Here is a 23,901-nt window from a genome sequence, read left to right as displayed (position 1 = left end):
TGTTCCCCTCTCAGGAAAGCGCCCTGCTGGATTCCAGATCCCGATGTGAAAACGGCGGACGTGCTCTCCTGCTTCCGTGCCCAAAATCAGGGGATTGACACGAAGAACTGGCGTGTAATCTCATACAAAAAGGGTAACAACCGGGAAGGTAGAGAATTTGCTACTCTGGTTTTGAAGATGGACCAGGGCTCTGTGGATACCCTCGGATCAAGGAGGTACGGAAATCACTTGAGTCTCTATTTTTCGGGACAATTTCTTTCATAATTGATACTAAATGAGTGATTAAAGTGATTCGTCCTACCGTCCAGTGACGGTTACTCAAATAAATTTGAAGGACTCTGAGGCCGCTACTTCTCTTATAAGTAGAAGGCTAACGCTGCTGCAGACAAAACCCTAGATAACAGCCATTTAGGAGCTCGGGGTGTACAAACAAAAACCCTGTGGACTGAGTGGGTTACATGGTGCCAAACGACGAAAGCTGGGTCAGACCGAGAGCATGTCTTAGAGAGTCTTCTCACTTCACTGTCACCACGCTTGCGCAGTTCCGCTGTCAGAACTTGGTGGCAGCGAGGTTGAGCTTCAAGGGCCAAAACGAGTGGAAACACTTCAGTATAGCCTCTGCGTACTTTCTATACGACTCTCTCTTCCTGCCATCTCCGGGGAAGGCGGCTAGTCGTGTGGAATAATGTGAGAACCGAAGCGTCGGTTTGATCCTTTGTTGCGATGCTAATGCCTAGAACAAAATCTGGGGCAGCAGTAAATGCAACTCGTGGGGAGTATCTTGAGCGTGGACACTAAGCCGACATTTTATACGCTCAGAAGAGAGAAAGTGATTGATCTTACTCTATATAACTCTCGATTAGGGTGGTCGGTCCTAAACTGGAGAGTCCTGAGGGAAGATTCGCTCTCGGATCACAGATACATCGAGTTTCAACTTGGCGCGGGCGCTATTTGCTATGCGCCAACGCGAAACTTGAAAAAATGGCACTGGCCGTGTTTTAGAGAGGAGCTTGGAAATCAGACCAGGACGCCACCTACATAGGTCTTAGGATACACTTCAGCATCATTCCCCAAAAAACCTTTGGTGAATTTATATACTATTACATCCGCAAACATAGTTGACCGCGAAAATAAGTTAACGCGTCTTTCTTCGCTGAAGTTTTTTTATGCGTCTTTTTTCGCGGTCAATTTTTGAGATCGCGCCTTTGTTCGTAGCAAGTATTGCGTACCGACATCACCAAAGTTGCCTTGCAAAAATACATATTTTAGACTCAGGAGTAAAGCGATTTTTTTCATTTTTTTTTTTTGCTTGTAAGATGGTTCGGTCTAATGTCAATGCTCATGTAAAAATGCACGTGTATAATATTTTTGCAAAAAATAAAAACAGCAAGCAATTATTTTTGACGTCAGTCTACATGTACATACATAGGCAGACGGCGAATATATGATGAATACCGCGAAATTAGAGATAATTTTGGCGTCAGCTGACAAAATTTTGTTCTTATAATGATTGCCCACTGGAAAGAGGACAATATAAGTAATATAAATGAACCTCTTCAGCAACAAAATAAAAAAAAAAACTGAAAATAATATTAAGAACTACGAAAGCATAGACGACGACATTCACTCAAAGTCTCATTTGCCATTTAAAAATTTGTCATAATCATCAAAAAATGTGGAGCGGCAGTGTTCGTTCATTCTCGCGATAAGAGCGTCTGCTATACATCCATCATTTATCCCGACGTGCGCGGAGACTAGAGTTTAGTGCTTAGTAAAGGAAAATTTGTCGAATTTTAGAAATTTCCATTGTTGTTTTTTTTTTACTTAGGTAGGAACTTGCATATATATGCTTATTAGGGTGGGCTGGGAATCCGACTTTTTAGAAATTGTATTGTTAATTGCAAAAATATGGTTCATTATGCTCTAAAAACTCTGTGCGAAAGAAGAAAATTTGCAGTCAATAATTAGGCGCCCTCAGTGCTAAAAAAAATTTCCAGCTTACTTCGATCGCAAAATTTACTACAAAAAAAGGTCCTAGTACAAAATTGCCCAGAGCTAATAGTTTCGAAAATAATTGCAATTTTAATCAAAAAAAATTTAAATTTGGTGCATTTATGTACATATGTATTATTTTTCTTCTTCTGTTAGAAATACGGTATTTCTGCCAGGAAATATTTATGGGTGAAAAAAAATTATAAATTACTAACTAATGATATACAAAATTCAATTTCACTCACTTTTCTTTGAAAAAAATACACATCGAATTTCAAGTCTTATTACTTAAATGCTAATTGGTAATGACTGCAGTTACTGTGCTAATAAAAAAATTTTTAGTAGACAATTAAAATTACTTTGGAAGTTAGTTAAGAAAAAAAAATTCTAACACTTTGCTTTCATTGACTTTGGCGAGCCTAAGATATCGATCGCCGAAATTATTATCTAATTTTTTAAAACATAATGGATAATATTTTTGCTATTACCAATTAAGATTCTAAAAAAAAAATCGGATTTTCGACCCACCCTAAAAATATGCGTCTTTCCTAAAATACATATGTATACTATTTATTATTTTTTGAACATACATATTTTATGTTTTAAAGAAATGCGGACAGAAACAGGAAAGAGAGGGTTGGGTTGAGAATTTGGTCATACAAATTTCAGACACTTTTGATATACATACATGCATATCTATGTACATATATTCGTGTCATTTAGGTCGATGACCTTTCAGAGACTGAAAGGAATGGTAGTCAGATGGGAGAAGGCTCGCGCAGAGGCAGCCGAGCTCCCTATCTTTTTCGCACAGATCTTTAAATTGTCTGTGTTCCACCAGGATAGTGATGAGGTTTTCGATTGATCAACGCTTTACAAGGAAAGTTCAACAAGTTCGAGGAAAGGCAGAAGTTGATTAGCGTAGGGGTATTGTTTTTTAACTATTCCCGAAAAATTAAAAACCGGCTTTGAGTGAAGACACAATTGTAGGCGATGGGGAAGGAAAGTCAGCTAGTTTTGCCTATTTTTAAGGTCTACATGAACAACTTTCTTATGGTATTAATAAACTTTATGAAAGATCTAGAAAATCTAGTAAGACAAGAGCCAGTATATGTCGAAAATTAAAAATAGTTCCACATTTAATTTCACGCCCCTTTACTAGGTAGCTGTTGGCAGTAGCACTATTGTTGGTGAATCTTTTTCAAACTTCAACCACGGTGTTTCTTCCGAACTAATTTGATCCACGAATCAAGTTCCATCATTTGATATCATTTATATGAAAACATGTCTTGATTTTGTCATTTTTCAGAGGCGAAACTTGATTAAAAATTGCACTCTTTAATTCATGTGGCGCTCAATTTACTAAGCTTCTTTTGGAAGTTATTCAAATAGTTAAGCACCTTTTTTTGTAAATAATTTTATCGGCTTTTCAACGATTGTTTTAGGCAAAATACTTGTGACTGGTATTTTTGGGCAGATATTAATTGGTAATATTTTCTTTATTTTTTAGGCATTTAAACAAGTTAAAATTAAGATTCATACTTAAATCTTAACTCGTGAACCTGTCAAAAAAGACCCAAAAGGTCCAACATATCTCGAAAAAATCCACAAGGAGCCAAAACAAGAAGAAGGCCGAAAAGTCATGAAAAAGCCGGAATAAGTCACTAAAACCCGAGTAAGACCTTGAAAATACCGAAAAATAAAACACGAAAAAGTTCACCAAAAAATCCTTGCCTGTCCCTAAGAAATCCTATTATAGTCCCTAATACATATGTAACGGTTCGAAAACCCCTAACTGTTCCGGAAAATTCCTCAACAATTCCGCAAAATTCTTATAAAAACTCATTAACCCGAAAAACTACTTAGCAATCCCAAAAAATTCTTTAACAGTCCCGAAAATAATCTGAGCAGTTCGGAAAACATACCCAAGAAAACATACCCAACGGTTCCGAAAAAAACGAAAACTGCCGGAAAGGCGTAAACGTTCCATTTGTTTCATTATTCAATGCTTAAAAAATTGATGGAAAAGCAATCCAATCGGTTTTTGGTCAATAATCGATACATACATATCAGGAAAACTTTGCTTTTTAGTTTTCCTCCCAAAAAAAAAATATTAAAAATCAAATATAAGACATTTTTTGCTAAAGTAATAAAATTTCATTTTTTTTTTTTAATTTATGAAAAACACAAAAAATGTGTTACTCATTTTCTTTCATTAGAAAAAATCGTCGAATATAAAGTGGGACGCGACCTTTGTATGGAAAAAAATTCCAAAAATCTGCGGTAGGTCCTAGCTATGTCAAACCTGTACTTTATTATACTAAAATTACAAAACTGCATACTCAAAATCTTTCTAAGAAATCAAATTAAAAAGCTTTAAATTTTTGCGAAAGTTTGTTGATTTTTTATAATATTCAACACGGTTTTTTTTTTTTTTTTGAGAATAAACAAACACTCAAATTGAAATTTAAGTAGGTTACATGCTATGTACACAGATGGTTGAAAAGCCAAGGAACTTCAAGTAATATGCCGTAGAGTCCAAACAAACTTTTGAAGTCCAATACCAGTGAGAGTTATAAGAAACCCACGTACATAAATGTGATTGGGGTTTATTTAATAAATTATTATTTTTTATTGGTAAAAAAATACTGGTAATTAAAATTGCCCGTATTTTTTAAATTTTAGTTATTTCAGCGCATATCGATGAGGGCGACATCTGTTATAATAACCGACACTAACTCAAAATACGAAAACTGTAAGCGCGCCATCTACTGGTAATGTAACAAATAACTTGAAAAGCTCAAAAACTTACAACTGTTATACCAGAGCAGAGAACGTTTATAAATGAGAAGGCGCATTCAGAGAACGTTTATAAACGTTCTGTGCCAGAATTTACCACATCGCGCCAGAATGCTCGTTGTCACCACACCAAAGATTTTCAATTCTACCACTCGCCAGCCGGAATTTACCATAGTTTAAAGCAAAATGAAAAATAATAAGAACGAAAACGAAAAGAGAAAAAGAAACAGCAGAAGGGGTGCTTGCGGAGGCAGGCGCGTGCTTGTGTCGGATCAAAACAAAAACTAAAATAAAAATGGCAGTCAGAACGACAAGTGTTGACAAACAAGCGGGAGAGGGGGAAAGGAGCGGGTTTTTGTACATTTGCTTGCTTGCCGAAGATATGAATACATATTTGCGTGAAATCGATTTGATAATTGCAAATTGAATACATATAAGATCTTCTGAGGCAATATTTTGACTTTTCGAGAATCGTCTAGTCATATAAAATCGACTTTTTTTTTTGTAAAAATTAAGAAATCTCGGCCAGCCAAGTGAAAAGTGGCAACTATTTCTCTATATCCAGGAAAATAAGTTATCTCGAATTTTGGAAATTTTTGGTAATTTTTGGCAAAACAATCTATTTCCATATTCCAAACCAATATTTCAGTCATTAACTAGTTTTTTAAGATGTAATTTTAATAAACAGTAAATAAAAGTGTACGTTTTCTGTAGGAAAATAAATTATTATTTTTTTAATAAAATCAAAACTTCTAAAATCACAAACATATGTGGTTTTATCGCAAGTTCACAAATGTAACGTGGCAACTATGTATCAGCAACATTTTATCTTATCGAAGCTTTTTCCGAAAGTGCAAAATTTATCACAATTCTGTTATGTACCTACTTTGTTTGCTGTTGTCTTAAGATTCTCGCTTCATTTCAAAGCTAGGCATATACATATGCATATATGTATGTAAAACAACGAATGTACAAAAAATTTTAAGGTTGCATAACTTTAGACCAAAGGAACCGTTTTTTTTTTTTTTTTTTTTTTTTTTTTTATCGGATAAGGGGCATCCCGATGGTGACCCCATGCTAATTTGGTTTAGTGACCGTCATTGGATCATGAAGAAACTAACGGTACTCCAAAATTTTCATGTGAGCATTGAAGTCGTTTTTTTTTTTAATTACTTATTTTTCGATTATTTTAATATATTTGTTTAGTAACTATACAATTCACAGTTTTTGAGATATTCAAAACATACACGTGCAAAACCCGGGAAATTGTGAAATTTTCAACTTTCGAAAAAAAATTTAAAAACATATTTTTTCTTTGACAGAACTTCGTTATATGATAAAAGAAAAGTTCTAAGAAAAAATCATGCAAATGAAAAATCGTCGATTCCAACCATTGGTCGATTTGACATGGATTGCTGCTTCATAGACATACTACATACATACACTGCCGGAACAAAGTATTGGCTCACCAAACTTTTCACAATACATATATGCAACAATTTTTATTCTAATACTTTTCAGCCAATTTTGAATATGTATTTTAAATATTCATTCCTAAACTTTGTGCAAAACTCGCGAAAATTCAGCAAATTTTCAACTTTTTAATCAGAATTTTTAGAATTTTTTTGAGTTGCAGCCCATTTAATTCTAGTAAAAAAATGCAAGTTCAAAGAAAGTCAAAAATTGCATTGATTTTTGAGATTTTTTTTGTTGTAGGTGTTTTGCATTCTTTTCATATAAAGTATTTTCGAAAAAATTTGTTTGTATGGAAGAGACTGCTGGAAAAAAATTGCCAAAAATCAACGGTAATTCCTTGCTACCTAAAACTGATTAAAAAGTTGAAAATTTGCTGAATTTTCGTGACTTTTGCACTAAGTTTAAGAATTTCCTTTTTATGTTTTTTATTGTAGAATAAACCATATTTTTATAAAAAATTTACGGAAAAATATTAGAAAAAAAAATCGTTGCATATATTGTGAAAAATTTGCTGTGCCAATACTTTTTGCCGGCAGTGTATGTATTTATGGATGTACGTATTATTGCATACATAAATTGAGTTAAATGTCAGACAAACTCTTACGGATTTGCTGTATGATACAAAAAAAAAACGTTGTTGCTACCATTGTTTATAAAAATTAATTTCCTTTCACAAACTTTTACTTCGCTCCATCCATCCACGACGTCCGTGCGGTAGGGATACTCTAAGATTATATTGAACATGTACATATACATACTACACACATATGTGTTCATATAGATGTATGTGAGTATGTGTGCAAGGCGCATTTATAAAAGCAAAAACTTTTAAAAACATCAGCTTACAGTAAATACTCGCGTCCACATGCATACCAACAATATGAACATGAATAGACTTTCTTTCAAGCGCAAAAGCCCCGCTTGTACTACATACATATGTATAGTATCTATTAGAGGGCTGCATGAATTCATTCAAACTTCTAGCCAAACAGAGTACAGTAGATTTGAATAGTTTACTTCACATACAAAACACTCAGCACACAAATATCAGAACAGCTCTTCACTCAAACTCAAAAAAATTTGAAGCCAAAATCATTCATCCGTTTTGTATATGAATAATTCAAAAGCCGTTTTGAATGCATTCATGCAGCCCTCTAATATCTATGTATTATATGTGAAAATGTCCATGGATGTAGGCGCACATTAAAAAATCGAATGCTAAAGGATACAGTACTGCCCTCCTACAAATACGCGTGTCGCTCGATAAGTACCTCACCTCGGTTACTGCTATATAGTACATAGACGCTTTCGATAGAAACTGATATCATTTTCGTAAAGCGCCACAAGTCAAACGACAGCGCATGCCGCAGGCACTTTTATTAGCGCTTTCTTCGTAGTACCCACAAGAAGTAGTCAACGGATTCTGAATCTTTCTCTCTTCAAAACTTCTACACCGGTTGCTATACCTGGCTCCGAACCTGACGGCCATGTGGCCAATAGGCGATTAAAATTGCTAGAACTTATTTCCGTTAGAAGATTTATGTTCCGCTCAGCCGCGATAATCTACATGTGTTCAGATTAGTCCACCTGCTGTTAGTAGCTACTCGAGACTCGGGTGCGCAAGGAATTGTTGTACCGATGGGTATTTCAAGTTCTTAACAAAAACTTACAACTTCAAGTCGATGCTATCCGCATATTTCAATATCCGAATATTCGTGTATACGAATAAGATACGAATATCGGCGTATATCCGGTTAATATCCGTTCATTTCGAAAATCCGGATTATCCGGATAGTCGAAAAATCTGAATAGAATCTGGTACCCTGGACTTTCCCCACTTGTATTTCGTGTCTGAGGCGCTTACCTGGTAAAGCAACTCAGACTACCACGATTCGATCAACAAAAAAGACACCGAAATAGATCTAACCTTGTCGATCTAGGCAGTCTTTAGCGATGTGCGTCTCTAGTTGCGGTCAAACTCTAGCTGACCCTTCGGGGATAGCATACAAGACATGCAAGATCCCCTTTGCATGTAGGTCCCTTTGGCATTAATACTTCTTATAGCTTAAACGAGGTAGAGAGATCATCGTCAGAGACCAGTCAGTAATATCAAATCTTATATCGCTAGCGACATATTTGTAGGTAACTTGTCTTTTAACTTTTCACGACTCGCATAATATATTTGAACCCGTTTATGAGTACGTAAAAGACTTTGTGATCAAAGGAGAGCGAGGCGCCATTTTTTCGGACAGCCGGGCGATGATTAAGGCTCAGGCGACCTTTGCAATAAAGTCAAAGCTAATTAAGGAGTGCAAACTCTTTTGTATAAAGTTACGTCACTTCGAAGTGGATTTATAGCCCTATTTCCACGCATTCAGCGGTGACTATTGTCTTTACCACTGCGCCTAAAACTATGCCGCAAAACGATTTTAAGCGCTCTAATGATGACAACTGTCATTGTTATTGTTATGACCGACTGAGTGCGCGAAATGATGCAACAATGTTTAGGCGCAGTAATTATGACAATAGTCATACTATGAATAATGTTAATGATGATGGGAAAAGGGCTGTTTGGTATCTATATGGTTCCGGGTGATCTCTGAAATTAAGCTGCCGAAAAGCTACTTGCAAATTGTTCTCAATTGAGGACCGGATGTTACGGGTAATCGGAACAATATATGTACAGGCAAATTTGTTCCCATATGCAACCCCAAAAATAATGCAAAACTTAGTAAGAAAACCCTAATTTTAGCGTTGCGAAAACTAGAGCGGTTCTTACTGAACAACCACGCCAAAAGTCTGGGGTAACGCCTTCTAAATTTTTTTTTAAATCGCGTTTGCTTTCACATTTATTTCACCACCCACGTTGCTGTACGTGCATATGTACAATATACATTATTTCATACACACATTCGTTCCCATAATAAAGCTCAAATGATTCTAAACATGAAAATTGAAATAACAATTTCGCATACAAGGCTATAGACAGGTTCAGGCCGAGTTTATTTCACAACATGTGGCGGGACATGTAGTTTTGAATTCAAACGAAAATACTCTTAGCCCATAAACTTCGAACCAACAGAACAGCATATAAGCCATGCACAACCATACTCTCATCTAGGCGTTAGCCAAACGTAGACACTATTTAAATGAGCACGACAACATACATACATTTGTACATATACATACAGTGGTCCACAAAATAATAGGAGTGCGTTATTTCGGTCAGTTTTTGCTATTTGCCTTTTGTTTATTTAATGTTTATTATTTTTATACAAAAGTCAAGCTGGGTATACAACACACAACGAATAAATTCACATTTCAACCTTTGTACAAAAATTATTAAAATTCTGTAAATTTTCACCAAAATATCAACCTTTTTAATCAGAATCTTCAGAGAAAATTCTGGTATGCAGTTTTATAGCTCATTCAATTCTAGTCTAAAGAAGTGCAAGTTTCAAGCTGCTAAAAAATTCCGTTGATTTTTGGCAATTTTTTTTGCTGGCACTGTCCCCATATAAAAGAAAATTGTCGAACATACTTTGTATGGAAAAAACGTGAAACACCTTCAACCGAAAAAATTCTCAAAAATCAACGGAATTTTTTAGCAGCTTGAAACTTGCACTTCTTCAGACTAGAATTGAATGGGCTACAAAACTGCATACCAACATATTTTCTAAAGATTCTGGTTAAATAGTTTGAAATTTTGGTGAAAATTTGCAGAATTTTTATAATTTTTGTACAAACTAGAAAATGTAAATTTATATGGTGTTTGTTGTATTACCAGCTAGGCTTTTACAAAAAAATACGAAACATTAAATAAACTAAAGACAAATAGCCAAAACAGGTTAAAATATCCCACTCCTATTATTTTGTGGACAACTGTATGTACTGTTGGTAGAATAGTTATCATCAACAGCCAAAACCGTCATTGTCGAGTATTATCCTTTTATAAACAGTACACCAAAGTCGTTTCTACATATGTATAGATGTTAGATTTCATATTTAGATAATAAATGATGCGTACATAATTATGCACATATGTATGTATTAGAGACCTGCACGAGTAGGTAAAAATATAACAAGTTAATAATAATCGCCGAGTATGGATAGCAACGATGCGAATACTTTAATTTAAATTTGACGTCGTGGGCAAAGCATCGTTTTATGTGGGAGCAAAGAGATAATTTTTTTCATATCATTATTTTCATATGAGACTTTTACAAAACGACAAGCGACCAAACTTAAAAATCCATTGAAGCGTGTAAGCATTTGAAAGCGAAATTGTACGTAAAAACAGGAGTGCTGAATAAAATAAAATCGCACGAATATTTCGCGATTGGAGCAACTGGCTCCAGTGACGTATGGAAAAGCTTTAAACAAATTATAAATCCCGGCACATCTGAAAGAGTTGTACAAAGCGCAGAAGAACCAATTCAGAAAGTTAAAGTGGGATGCAATTTTACTTTACGTTCTCAACACAATTATAATTTTGAATAAAAAGTTCAACAAATGTTGTTTTTACAATTAATTCATTTTTTTTGTTTCTTTGGCCGGAAAGTTATTAAAACTTTTGATTAATTTTATTCTTAATGGCGATGTCTAAAACATATCGAGCTCTAACCGCCAAAATAACGTAAGCGACATTTTTTTTTAACATTTCCTTTTTGTTGCAGAAATGCATATAAATGCTGTAAGAATATTTCTGCATCAAAAACCAAATTTTGTAAAAAATTTCGCTTACGTTATTTTGGCGATTAGAGCTCGATATGCATTTGTTGCATTTCGCTTAATATATTTCCCTAATAACGCGCTCACGGCGATGCCTGAATAGTAATCGTCTGATGCTACGATGTGTCATCGGCAGAATCGGCATCGTGTGAGCGATTATACGATTCCAAAAAAGCATCGCTGTACTCATAAAATGATTACTAGTACTCGTATTCATACGATGCCGAAATCACTCGTGCAGGTCTCTAGTATGTATAATAACAAATTCAAACAAATATCATTAAGTTTTATGCATAAAAAAGATTATTATGTCTGCGATGTTTGCATTTACATAAAACATGTACTTATACCATTTGGTTTTCGATGGCAAATGAATAAAATAATTTTATGAGTTTGAAACTAAAGTTACAAGAGAAAAGTTCTGACAATCAAATTTTATTAAAGTGCAAGTAAGTAATTTAACGCATATGTATACATATGAATCGCCGATGTCTAACCAATTTTTACTTCATTATTTACACAAGTAAAGTAGTAACTAACTTGCTGGCTAATTGAACACTTACGACACAATTTTTGTAAAAATTAAACTTCATATGTATGTTAGCTATTTATGAAAGTTTGAATCATAATTATTCAGAAAGGGTTTTATGGGTTTTTGAACAAATGGTTTCATTCAAAAAGAAAAACCCTAAAGCGAAAAAAAGAGTCGTTGGATGAGGTTAATAGTACATTTGCACAGGAACCGTAACAGTTACCAACTTTTATCATAAAAATCGATCTTTAACAATTATATTTTGACGTTTATTTAATTACTCTTTAAATACGAGTTATTTCTGATTTGTATCTAAATAATCTGCAAATAACAGTTATTTTTGATTTTTATATTATATATATGTCTTAGATAACAGTTATTGAAGACTTTTATCATCAACAAAAATTTTACTTTTAAAAGTCATCAATAATGACTTATTTTTTTTTTTTTTTATAAAAATCATTTGTAATAGTTTTGGTAAACTTTTGTTCTCCAACAGCTTATTAACTGCGAAAACTGATCAAGAATTTTATACGTACGTGTTAAAAAATAAAAGTCAGTAACAGATTTATATCATTTTTGGAGGTATATTCAAATCGGTCTAGCTCACGTAAATTTAAAATTTTTCCCAAATATTTTGGTGGACGTCTTAAAATATAATCAGTTTTATACATAATTCCGGAGGAAACCCCGCATTTTTTTGGTGATACACCCTAATACTTTATTAGTATATGACTTTTTTCTTAAATTAAATATATCTATATAAGGAGAAGATGAGGAATGATGAAAAATCGTCGAAAATCGGTTTCTTAAGTTTTTTTTTATTCCGTTGACTTAGAATTTTCCGTAAATGTACACTTTTTTATGGAACTTTCATATGGGGTATTGAGAAAGCATGTATACTTTGAAAAAATTTATTTTTTTTTTAAATCGTAAAAAATTCTACAAAATTTTTAATTAAAGTATTATAAATTTGACACATTTTTAAAGTTTATTCATATAAATATAGCTGCTCAAAATCGAATTTTTGCGATTTAAAGAATTTTTTTTTTTTTTTAACTTAGAACTTTTCATAGATGTCTTTATTTTTTACGTAGAACAAAATAAAAGGATGTCCGGTGATGTTATTCTTAAGGACCACCATAATATACATACATACATACTACATGGAAGATTCCAAGTCAACGGAATAAAAAAAAAACTTTCTTAGAAATCAATTTTTGATCGCTGTCGTAATTCGGTTAGCATGGAATTTTCAACATGTTTCCCCCAAATTTTTTTTTCTTGGAATTCCCTGCGCGAAATTTTTGCACCAATTTTTACATAATCGCTAGTTTTGTAGGTTTTCCAATATTCTTCATGCTCTTCTCATATGAAGGTATATTTAACTTTAGCAACAAGTAATATGCGCATTACATATGTATGTATACATACATACAATGAATTAAGTTCAACCTTCAACTTTTCTCAGTGTACAGTGCAATGCACGCTGTTGTATAAACAAAAGCGCGAACGAATGCTTAATCAGAAACGCATCATTGCAAGCGGAATTCTTAATCTGGCATTAATACAATTTTCAACGAGATACCGAGGCGATACGAGCCGCTGCAAATGCGGTGAAGAAGGTGCCTCAACAAGCCTATTTACACATACACACACACACACACACACACACACACACACACACACACACACACATTCAACACACAACACAAAATAACAAAACGATGCCATAACCAACACGAGACCAGCCAAACGCAAGCTGGCAGAAACAGAGTGGGAGAGAGGGGCAGGGGGCAGGGTTTGAAGCTGAGCTTGCAAAGTGCAGTCCAAATAAGCGGCGAATGCTTAATCAGAAGTAAGGGACAAACGGCAGTTGGTGGAGGTGGAGTAGAGATGAGGTGAATGGAAAAGTGCGGTTATGATGAGGGTGGGGAGAGGAGGGCGACTTGAATGTTCCATTGCAGACAGTAGTGTACAATGCGGACAACAAATGCAAGCGCTACAAATATGCAAAACAACAACAACAACAACAACAAAATAAATAAATAAAATAAACTAGAATACATGGAAAATATGTACCAGATGCACCGCCGTCGATGGCTGCATTTGAAATGTGTTGAATGTGTTGATTGTATTGTTGTCATTGTTGTCGCTTTTTTGTGTCTACTGGTGCTCGCTTTATTGCTATTTTGCTATGTTCTCGCTTTGGGCTGTTGTTGTTTTTGTTATTGTTGTTGTTGTTATTATTTGTGTTTGTGTTTATGTCGCTGCTGTTGATATGATGTTTGACCCATATTGGAATTTGTCTGCCGGTTTTGCCTACCCCACAGCAGCACACTCCCCCTCTCGCTTTCCACGCCTTTCGGCAGCCACAGTTTGCATTCGCCAAAATGGGCTGAGCCAAACGAACGGATGTATAATGTTGCGCCGAATAGGTGCTTTTGCTGGTGCTGTTATTGTAATGGGGTGGTTTGGGGGGTAAAGGTGCTTTGAATTACAATGAATTACCTTTTTCTATGTCAACAGCAGAATAGTACCAACCAATTGTTTGCAAATAAGTGGTTGGGTAAGGGCAGTAAGCGTTGAAGAGCGCCAAAAGCCGCCAGCTTAGTGACAATATTTTAGCCGGTAACCGTGTGGTCGCAAGGTGCTTGAACTCAATGGATATGAGAGTATGAATATGAATATGAATATGAAAAAAGTGTGCTGGTTAGCGGTTTACTTTTGTGTCATAAAGGGCTGAGCTGTGTGTGTATTTTTAGACACGGACGTCGCAGATGTTTTAGCTGCAGCAGAGCAATGGCATTACTTCCTCAAAAAAAAAAAAACAAAAAGAGTTAGATTTCAAATATTTGTATTCAAACCGTGAGCGGAATTGCTGAGAATGAACTTTTCAAATCTATTCATACTACAATAGCCATTTCAATTTTCAGAAGATGGAAGATAAAAACTAGTTACGAAGAGAATAAAAATCGTAAAAATTTACTGAGGCATTAATGCATTCCGCTCATAGTTAGGATTTTTTACCATGAAAGGTGGTAGGTCAGCAATTCTACAAATTATCTAACAGGGCGATTCTGGCTAATGGTGATTTCGTTTCTACCAAAAAATGTTGCTTTTTGATTTTCGCTTTCTTTTTTTCGTGTTTGATTCTAAATTAAAGGCAAAGGGTGAGAAATGTATTTGTATTCGTTTCTTAAAATGTCACACTCTTGTAAGGCAAAAAAAAGGCACATTCTCTGCCCTTTGAAGCTTTGTCAGGGGAGAAGGTTGCCCTGAAAATCTGTTGGTTGCTTAAAACGAGAATATTATGAAATGCCTGATCATTGGATCATGAAGAAATTAACGATAATCTTAAATTTTTAAATGAGAATTGAAGTCGGTTTTGTTTTTGCGTTAAAAAGTACTTGTTTAATTGTTTAATTGAATTTTTAGGAACTTTATATTTTTTTCTTTTTACAAGCTTTTATTTTTAAGGCCAAATCTTCCAATAAATTTTTGACCAACTCCCGTGACCTAGACTTGAAATTTCACAATTATGCCGATGGGTTATATTTGGATATATTTGGTATGTCAGTATTTATGGCCCGATTTCGTTCATATTTAGAAAGCTTGCTTCAAATAGATTTGTGTTTACTATTAGCTTATTTAACTTTCTTTTAATATTTAGATTTTATTGTTTTAAAGAGAAAAAATGTTTTTTAATTTCACTTAATTTTTAGAAACCTTTTTTATTTAATTCCTAATTTTTATTTATTTATTTCTTTTTATTTTTATAATTTTTTATTGTTTTTTTTTATTTTTATTTATTAATAATTTTTTTTATTTTTTATATTTTTTATATATTTTTTTAAATTTTTTATATTTTATATATTTTTTATATTTTTATATATTTTTTTAAATTTTTTATATTTTTTATTTTTTTTACATTTTTATATTTTTCGTATTTTTTATATTTTTGCATTTTTTATATTTTTTGTATTTTTTTATCTTTTATTTTTTAATTTTTAATAATTTTTATTCAATTTTCTTATCATTTTTAGATTTTATTGTTTTAAAAAGAAAAACAGTTTTTTAGTTCCATTTAATTTTTAGGAACTTATAGCATGCAACGGTTTTTTGGATCTGACACCCAAACTTTCGTTTGATATCAAACAAAAAACGTTGTCAGGTCTTCGACTGTTGGCCCCTACGCAACCATATTATTGAAGTAAAAATTAATTAAGAAATTCATTGATTCATTGTTTATTCATACACGGGATAGAAAGCTTAACAGAAACCGTAATATTGAATAATGAACTAGAAAAGCTTTCCGTGCCCTTTATACAAACAAGGCTCCTACATATATATAAAAGAGCTGTTGTAGTAAAAGCCATTGTTCACTTTGGGATAACAATATAGTGGCCGACGCTTTACAAAACCACGGCTAAGAGCCTACAAGAAAGGATACACAGGTCAGCAGCTATGTTTACCACAAATGCCTGAAACAATAATAGACCTTTATGACCACCTTCAGGTAAACTGTAATACAATTAAGTATACCTGCCCTGGAAGGAATCTAGATTCGGTCAGTCTAGATAATATACCAAGAGCCTACCGGACGTTTCTTTCTTGATAATAACTTTTCGACAAAAAATCGAGTGAACGAATGAGAAAATGTAAATGATCTAGATTCCAGTGTCAAATTCCAGAGTCATTACGATCTTCACCGAAGGCTCGAAGGTGAATAATAATAGTCTGGCACCCATCAAAAGAACTAATACGAATCGTAATCCTGCGTCTACCGTACTACCGCACTCAGGCTCCCATGTGGCAGGTTTCTTGACCACGGTCTACTCTCTTCAGTGCAATAAAATCTTTTGGGAAGTAGCAAATGTATTGAGAACTGTTCTAAACAATTTGACCATGCGATGCTCAAAGAATGCAGTTTTTTATTTATTTATTACTAGAAAAATAACCGGTTAATTGCTGTTCTATACAAATTTCTATTGGACACAAAAATATTTTGGGGAAACTGTACTAACGATCAATTCTACCCAAAATGCGGATAATACATTATCTTCTATCTTCAGACGAATATGTCTCAGATCGGTTTTTATTGAACCGGCCAACCCCAAATGGGCCAGAGAACCCACTGGTGAGCAAGAAAACCAGGCCGACACTTAATGGAAACAGATCTGAGTCTTTATCACCACTGCTTAATGGAATGCATGGAAGAAAGTGTTGAACTGAAGAACGAGGAACATTCACGGCCTTCTACGCATCTAAAGATAAAGAGGGTGGTCCTTTCCGGTGACCAATGATGAATCCCTGCCGCGAACTCTTAGGGGTGAAACAAAATGAGCTATGCAAAACCTTGATTTTCTATATTCTTCTGATCTATTTTCCATCATATTTCAATAAGAGCGATGAATGCACATGCTTCGACAAAGTATACTCCAAGCGGTTATGGAAACAGAAGAAAATTTCAAAAAAAAAAAACACTTTTAACTCAAATCTAAAAATGTAAACGCTCCTTAATGCGCAATAAGAATAAATTTTACGGAGTACCAAAAAGAAAAAGCCACATCCAAGATAAAGAACCGCAAAAGAGGACTGTTCTTAGCAATCAAGTACGGATGGTCGCCGTAAGTGTTAAGGGATTGTGGATGATTCACTATACATATTATCTCGTCGATAAACTGGTATTCCGAATACTATTGTAAGGAGCCACACAATCTCCACAATTACATATGATCCTACATGTAGTATAAACAACAACAAAAACTAGCGCTGCACTCACCTTCGTTATCGCTGCGACGCGAACGTGGCATACTGTTGTAATACTGCTGCATTTCTGATTTCTCAGTCGATTCATTCTCTTGCTTCTCGTCTTCGGTGTAGACAGGTGAACAAGGACCCGACGAAGCGCTGGCGGCTGGCGAAGATGATGTAGCCGAATTAATGCTACCGCTTAGGCCATTAGCGCCACCACCCAAACTATCCACCGAACCACGCTTTGTGGCTATGGCCACATACTGGAATGTCGCTGAAGTGGGCGAAGATGGCGTTAGCCTATCCTCACCCTCAATGAGATCAATAGATTTTTTGCGTGGCTTTTCTGGTGGCACAGGTGCAGTTGTCAAGGCAGCGGCTGCGGCTGCGGCTGCGGCTTGTTGTTGCTCATCAAGTGAACGCTGTAGAGCTGCCGTAACAGCAGCCGATTTGGCAGGTGGTGGAGGTGGCTGCGTTGCATCAGCCAGTTTTGTGGGCGAACGTACACGTTCTGGGTTAAACTTAATTGGACTTAGGTTCTTCGGTTTGGCAGCTGGTATGGGTGGCAATGGTGGCGATTTGATGGGACTACCAATTTTATTAGTACTACGCGGTTTTATCTCAGGCGGTACGACAGTGTGACGTACCGGTGGACTGGGTGGATGATCCTGTGCTTGCTGATGCTGTTGTGCAGCAGCCAAAATGGGTGAACGTAGCTGTTCCATGCTGGTTACAGCCGCATTGGCAGCGGTTGGCTTGTGATTGACGTTTGGTGAGGCGGTGGCAACGGTAACGGCAATATTGGCATTCTCTTTCTCCCGCTCTCTTTCACGCTCCCTGTCTTTCTCTTTCTCTCTCTCCTTTTCCTTATCCTTCATTTGTATGGCCGAACCGGAAAAGAGCGTTGTGCCTGGCACAGTTCGGATGATGTCACAACGATTTTGGTCGCTATGCGTTCGATTTGATTTTGTTTTCGTAAAATGTGAAGTCCATTTCTTTTGTTTCTCAATTAGCTCGCGTGAATTGAATTTACGTTCCGGTTTCTCCGGCTTGTCGACACTACCACCACCAGCCGATAGTATGGCACTAACACCGCCAACCACTGATGAGCTGCTTAGCACACCGTCTTCGGATTTGTGACGTGCAATATTGTGATGTAGCTTCGTAACCGGTTCTACGATAAACTTACTATTACTCAGCGCTAAACCGCCATTAACTTGCAGTGCACAATTATTATTGTTCGCCAATGAAGCGGCTACATTGCAACCTGGTGGAAAGGGTGAACGACGTTTCGGTGGCGATATCGAACGATCTGAGGAACGCGACGATGAACGATCCGAGCTATTGCCCTCACAAAGATTATCGTCACGCGAGCCGGAACGTGACATTTTCACATTCGAATTCGAATTGTTCTCCACGCCGAGCTTTTCGAAAAGCGCGCGTGCATTATTGAAACGAGCGGAATGAGATTCGGTGCGTACAACTGTAGCCGGTATTCCAACACCAATGGCTTGTTGTTGCTGATTAACTGCTGCGGCGGCGGCGGCGGCAGCGGCAGCAGCAGCTGCAGCGGCGCTTAACTGTTCCACCGGCTGTATTTCGATAGGTTTACGCTGGAAAAGATTCGCAATTTGCGAAACTTTACCAGCTGGCGTCGAATGTATGGATTTCTCCATTTTGGCGTTGAAGAGGTGCGTTCAATAGTGCTTTGAGAGTCGTCTGTAATGAGATGGAAAAAAGTAGAGAAAGATAGAAGTTAGTTTGAATACCAATCAAATTTTCCGGTTATTTAAAATCTGTGTAATAAAAGTCAAACTCAATCTTAAATACCAACGAAGAGAAAAAATGGTTCCAATGGTGGAAAAATATGCGTCACAAGGAAGATAGCACCCAAAGAGAAATCGGCGGAAGCCAATCTAAGAAGTTCCTTTGATATAATTAGATTTGTTTCGCTTTTGGCTGGGATTCAGCCCGGAGATGATCAGAAGAAAACCTCTCCCGAAAGGTGACGGCTCCTTTTGAGCCATGGAACTTTCTACAATAAGCTAGATAGCGAAGTGTACTAAAGGTCTTGATCTGGTTAAGAGTATAAATGTTTCCTGAAGGGTAAACATTTGTCTTCAATTCGACATGCCTAGTGCAACGGCAGATCATCAGAAATAGCTTTACAGCAATGATGGGCAAAACGCTACTCGCGAGTAGCGTCTGCGTCGCGGCGCTTATACGTATACAGAAACGACGCAGCGAATTTCAATTCAGTCTGCTTTCAGTTTTCATGAGAGTGACAGCACGCTTCGCCGTTGAATATTTTTATTCGTAATTTCACCGCGTTGTTGCCACCTATATATGTAACAATGCCCAAAATGGCTGCGTATGAGTGCCAATTACAATTTTCGGTTTTAAGAAAAGCCAATAATGCCCAATGCTTGTTATGTGGTAATACGACTACTTGGAATCTTTCTTTTAATATAAGGCGACATTATTTGTCATGGTAAAAAAGTCAAACTGCCGAACTGTGTAAACCAATTTAAAGTTTTTTGTAATGGGTTTGATGTATATATGTATGTACGATACGGCAATTTAATATATTTAGTATACTTTATTGAATACTGAGTTTTTTACAAAGTTTAGAAATTTTAAATTCGTGAATTTTGTTGTTGAATAAACTACCATTTTTTAAAACATTAGTTTAATGAAATTAAATTAAAAAAACTTTTCATGCACGTACATATGTACTTATAAAAATTAATTTCATAATTCATTATTTGAAATTATTTATTCATTATTTTTTTATTATATTTTATTATTTTCGTTTCATGTTCATAATACAAATTAAATATAAATGTGTAAGAGCGTTTTCTAACACGCGCAAAAAACGACGCACTTTTGTACAATATAGAAAAGTGGCAACTGTTACTCAGCGCGATTCACGAATACCATGACAAAATGAGACTGTATTGGTGTGCCCATCTATGCTTTACAGAGAGCACTCGTACAAGTACTACTCGGTTGGCGACTTTTTTGATATCGATGCAATCGTGAACTCCAAAAATAAACTGAACCTCTATGTCGACCTTGTTTAATTTATTTCTCGAATGGTTAGCAGAAGAACTGGTGCGTAGAACTGGGCAGCCCTTGCATTCAGAGAAAAATGAGTAGAGATAAGCTACAAAGGCGTTCTCTCAACATCGCCTTGGGTCGTCAACGAGTTGTTGGAGACTTCGATAAAAAACGGCTGACGGTTGGTTCCTTATACGTACGACATAGCGCCGATAGTTCATAGGCAGGGATACCTGAGCTCAAATCCGGTTAGTTGTTCTTTTCACAAGGAGATAAAAAGGTTTAAGTGTCTGGGCTTAATTGGAATATGCTGCCAGTACCGAGGAACTCACCATCAACCACAATTTAAGGCTCCCGAATCACTGTAATGCTTCTCAAGCGAAAGCCGCTGTAATAAATAGAGAAGCGGTCTGGTTGCTTAGAAATGTAGGAGGTTGGCATATGTACAAATATTCTGAAAGCCAGGTGTCAATCAGGGTCATAGGTTCTTTGACTATACGGTCCAGAAGTGTCAGGAAATGCCTGATTTCTCTCTCGGTCGCATCATATCACCATCATCAGGTTGAAGGCATGACCGATGAGCCAGTAACACTTGAGGAATTGAACGCGAGTACGGAAATGATGGATGCTTCACTGGTTACATGTGGTGTGCTTCTGGACGAATGGAAGCCCTGGAATTTAAGATTGCTACATTCTACTGACCGCAGGTTGACCGAACGCGGCCTAAGGAGCTCTTAAGGCAAAACAAATTACACATCTCATCTCTAGTTCGAGGCCGGATTTCGCGAGCTTGAGTCTTAAACAGCTGTGGTCTTACTTCTTTCTTACTACCCAAGAAACTTTCCGACAATAGAGATTAGCTACTGGCGTAGTTTTGTTGTATGCTCCGAACATTTTTAAACCCCTAAACTTTAGGAAATCGCTAGACGATCAGTTATTTGACCAAAAGCTGGGGTCAATCGGTTCAATTAAGCACGATTCACTATCTAGGAACTTCATTTAAGCTGGAGTCAAGCTGGGCTGTCTAGATCGATTTTGATGAAGCAATTTTCCATTAGGTGAGTTGCAGTCGGGGGAGCAATAGCGTACATAGATTTTAGATCTTCGAAATCCAAGCTAGAAAACAGGTACCTCACTGTGATGTAAAGCCTCTGAGTTGAAGGAATCGCTACTCGCATACTGGCATCCTTCTTCTCAGGACAACCAGTGTCTAGTGAAGAGTGGCAAAATCTGCATTCCAAACTATTTTAAAATTAGAGACGATTCAGGACGGACGTTGCAAGTCGAAAATTCAACCGAGAATGAGTTTTCTTCAAAAGATTAATGGGTTGGTTGAAGAAGCTTGCTCGCATCACCGTTCAAGCACGCCAAAAGTTTTTTTTACTTAAGTTTTGAGAACTATAAAAGCAGCAAACCTCTGAGCCTTAACATTTTTGTACAGCAAGAAGCCGAATTTTGTGGCCCAAAAATCTTACCACATTCCTTTCTACTGCCCAACATTGAGTCTTTATGGACGTAGGATAAATTTTTCATTTTATCAACTATTCAGCGCACCACAAGAAGGGCTGGAAATTATCTTTTACTTGAATCCACAACAAGTTTTCGAAACAGGCACAGCCGCAAAAGGGGCCCCTAGACAAAGTTGATCAAAATTACGAGAACAGGCCAACTACGGGCACGCAGCGGTCTTGAGGGTAATTAATAGTGAACAGCGTAACGGAATCAAGGCGCCGACTTAGATATCGAAATTGTTAGAGTATCACCATCCTGAGATTTTAGTCTTAAGATTCCTATTACATTTTCCAACTAGGCAAGATCGGAAAGGCGGGCTACTATTGATAAATTATGGTATTTCCACTTACACCAATGGTATACGGATTGAAAAAGAAGTTTTCTCGGTTCTATATACTCCAAGGACCTGCAGATAAGGCAATCATATTGCCTGTCTGAGCGCAGTGTTTACAGTGAATTTCAGGCGGAGATCTTGAGCACAGGGAACTTTGTATATTTTATACAGAATAGTAAGTCTCTATCGGGGAACGTCACTATATTCATTGCCAGCCAGGGGGCGCATTGAAAACGTTAGGTTCTAAAGTAGAAAAATCGAAAGTAGTTCGGGAATGTCGTGCATCTCTGGCTACACTGAGTCTCTCTGCTGGGTTCATGGACATAGAAATATCGGAGAGAACGAAATAGCCGATGATGTGGCTAGACATGGCGCGTAAATGCAAATTAGCGAAGCAGATAACTCCCTACTACCACCGATTTCCAATCTACTGAGGAGGGTTGAAGAATACACCACAGCCGTAACTATAGACCTATGCATCAATCGTAACGACTGTGAGATCTCAAGATCCTTATGGTCGAGATTCAATAATAGTCGTACAGAAGAATTATCGACGCTCAATAAATATGCTGTAAAGGCTCCATCGAAGGCGTATAGATGCCAGCCTCTGCAGAAATTGACGGTATGAAGAAGAAGAAGAATCGATTCATCACTTCCTATGTCGATTCCCAGCACTCCAGACGAGGCGTCTCAACCATTTGGGATCACGCTTTTCCAATAGATAGTTTGGGGGAGATAATGAAAGTGAGAATATCGCAGCTCCACAGCTGGTCTAACAGGCCCTAGTACTGACAATAGCGAGTTATTTCGGTTAGAAGGATGCACCTGCTGTAGATTGCCATTCACAATGAGCGAGTTTGCCTCCGAGTGGAAATACGAGTAATACACGCCTTGCCTTCCTAAACTTATCTAACATAACCTATAAACCAATGTAGCCCAAACAAAAAAACACTTTATTTTAAAAGTTACGTTTTCTAGAGATTTAAAAAAAAATTACCATTTTGCTTGCGTACACTTTCATTTTTCTAAAAACACACCAGCACAACAATTTGTCAAATTATGCGAAAAATAATAACAAAAGAAGGCACTAAATATTTGTAATGAAAACTTTTTCCGGTTCAATGACAGCACTTTAACTGTCGACACCCGAAAATCACTCCACTTTCGACTTGAATAAACACATACAGATCACGTTTCATGTAGTATATGTATGTATGTAAATATTTTTGGCTTTTATTTCTTGTATAGCGAATTCCGTATTTAAAAAAAAAAGCAACTTCCGCTATTCTTTGACCACAGTTGGAATAAAGAGCAGAAAAAAAACTAATTGAAACTTCCACTTGAAATTGCGCTTTCGTACACCTTGCTGCGTAAAAACGTTAGCGATTTTTTTTTTATATATTATTTTTTTTTGTGAAGGTGTTGATTTTTAACAAATTTTCAAAACATTTCACATCACGAGTACTACGTTGGCACAACTCTTCTACCAATTGAACGGAGAACTACACCGGCGTCGTGTGACTGAATGACTAAAGGCGGTGGTCGATAACAAAGAAGGCACAAGCAGAGCGTGCATTGTTGAAAAGTGTTTTTTTTTGTTGCAAATTTTGTTTTATTTTTATTAATGGAGTTTTGCTTTTTTAATTGCACTAAAGGGTGTATGTGTGTGTGTGTGTGTGTGTGTGTGTGTGTGTGTGTGTGTGTGTGT

General features: G+C 36.3%; 1 protein-coding gene across 1 annotated transcript in view; it reads right to left on the bottom strand.

The window, feature by feature from the left end:
* The window catches only part of LOC118746636, a 142,874-nt gene that overhangs the window by 103,682 nt on the left and 15,291 nt on the right, over positions 1-23,901 (bottom strand). Inside the window, exon 2 of the mRNA XM_036480494.1 lies at positions 17,316-19,006. Within this exon, the coding sequence (XP_036336387.1) occupies positions 17,316-18,963 (1,648 nt within the window). The 5' untranslated portion in view covers positions 18,964-19,006. The remainder of the gene's footprint in view (positions 1-17,315; positions 19,007-23,901) is intronic.

This window comes from Rhagoletis pomonella, unplaced genomic scaffold (assembly GCF_013731165.1).
Source record: "Rhagoletis pomonella isolate Grant_MI unplaced genomic scaffold, Rhpom_1.0 Rhpom_scaffold_00011, whole genome shotgun sequence".
In the NCBI taxonomy this organism is placed as follows: Eukaryota; Metazoa; Arthropoda; class Insecta; order Diptera; family Tephritidae; genus Rhagoletis; species Rhagoletis pomonella.
Note: the sequence above shows the minus strand (reverse complement) of the source record. Positions and strands in the feature narration are given on the sequence as shown.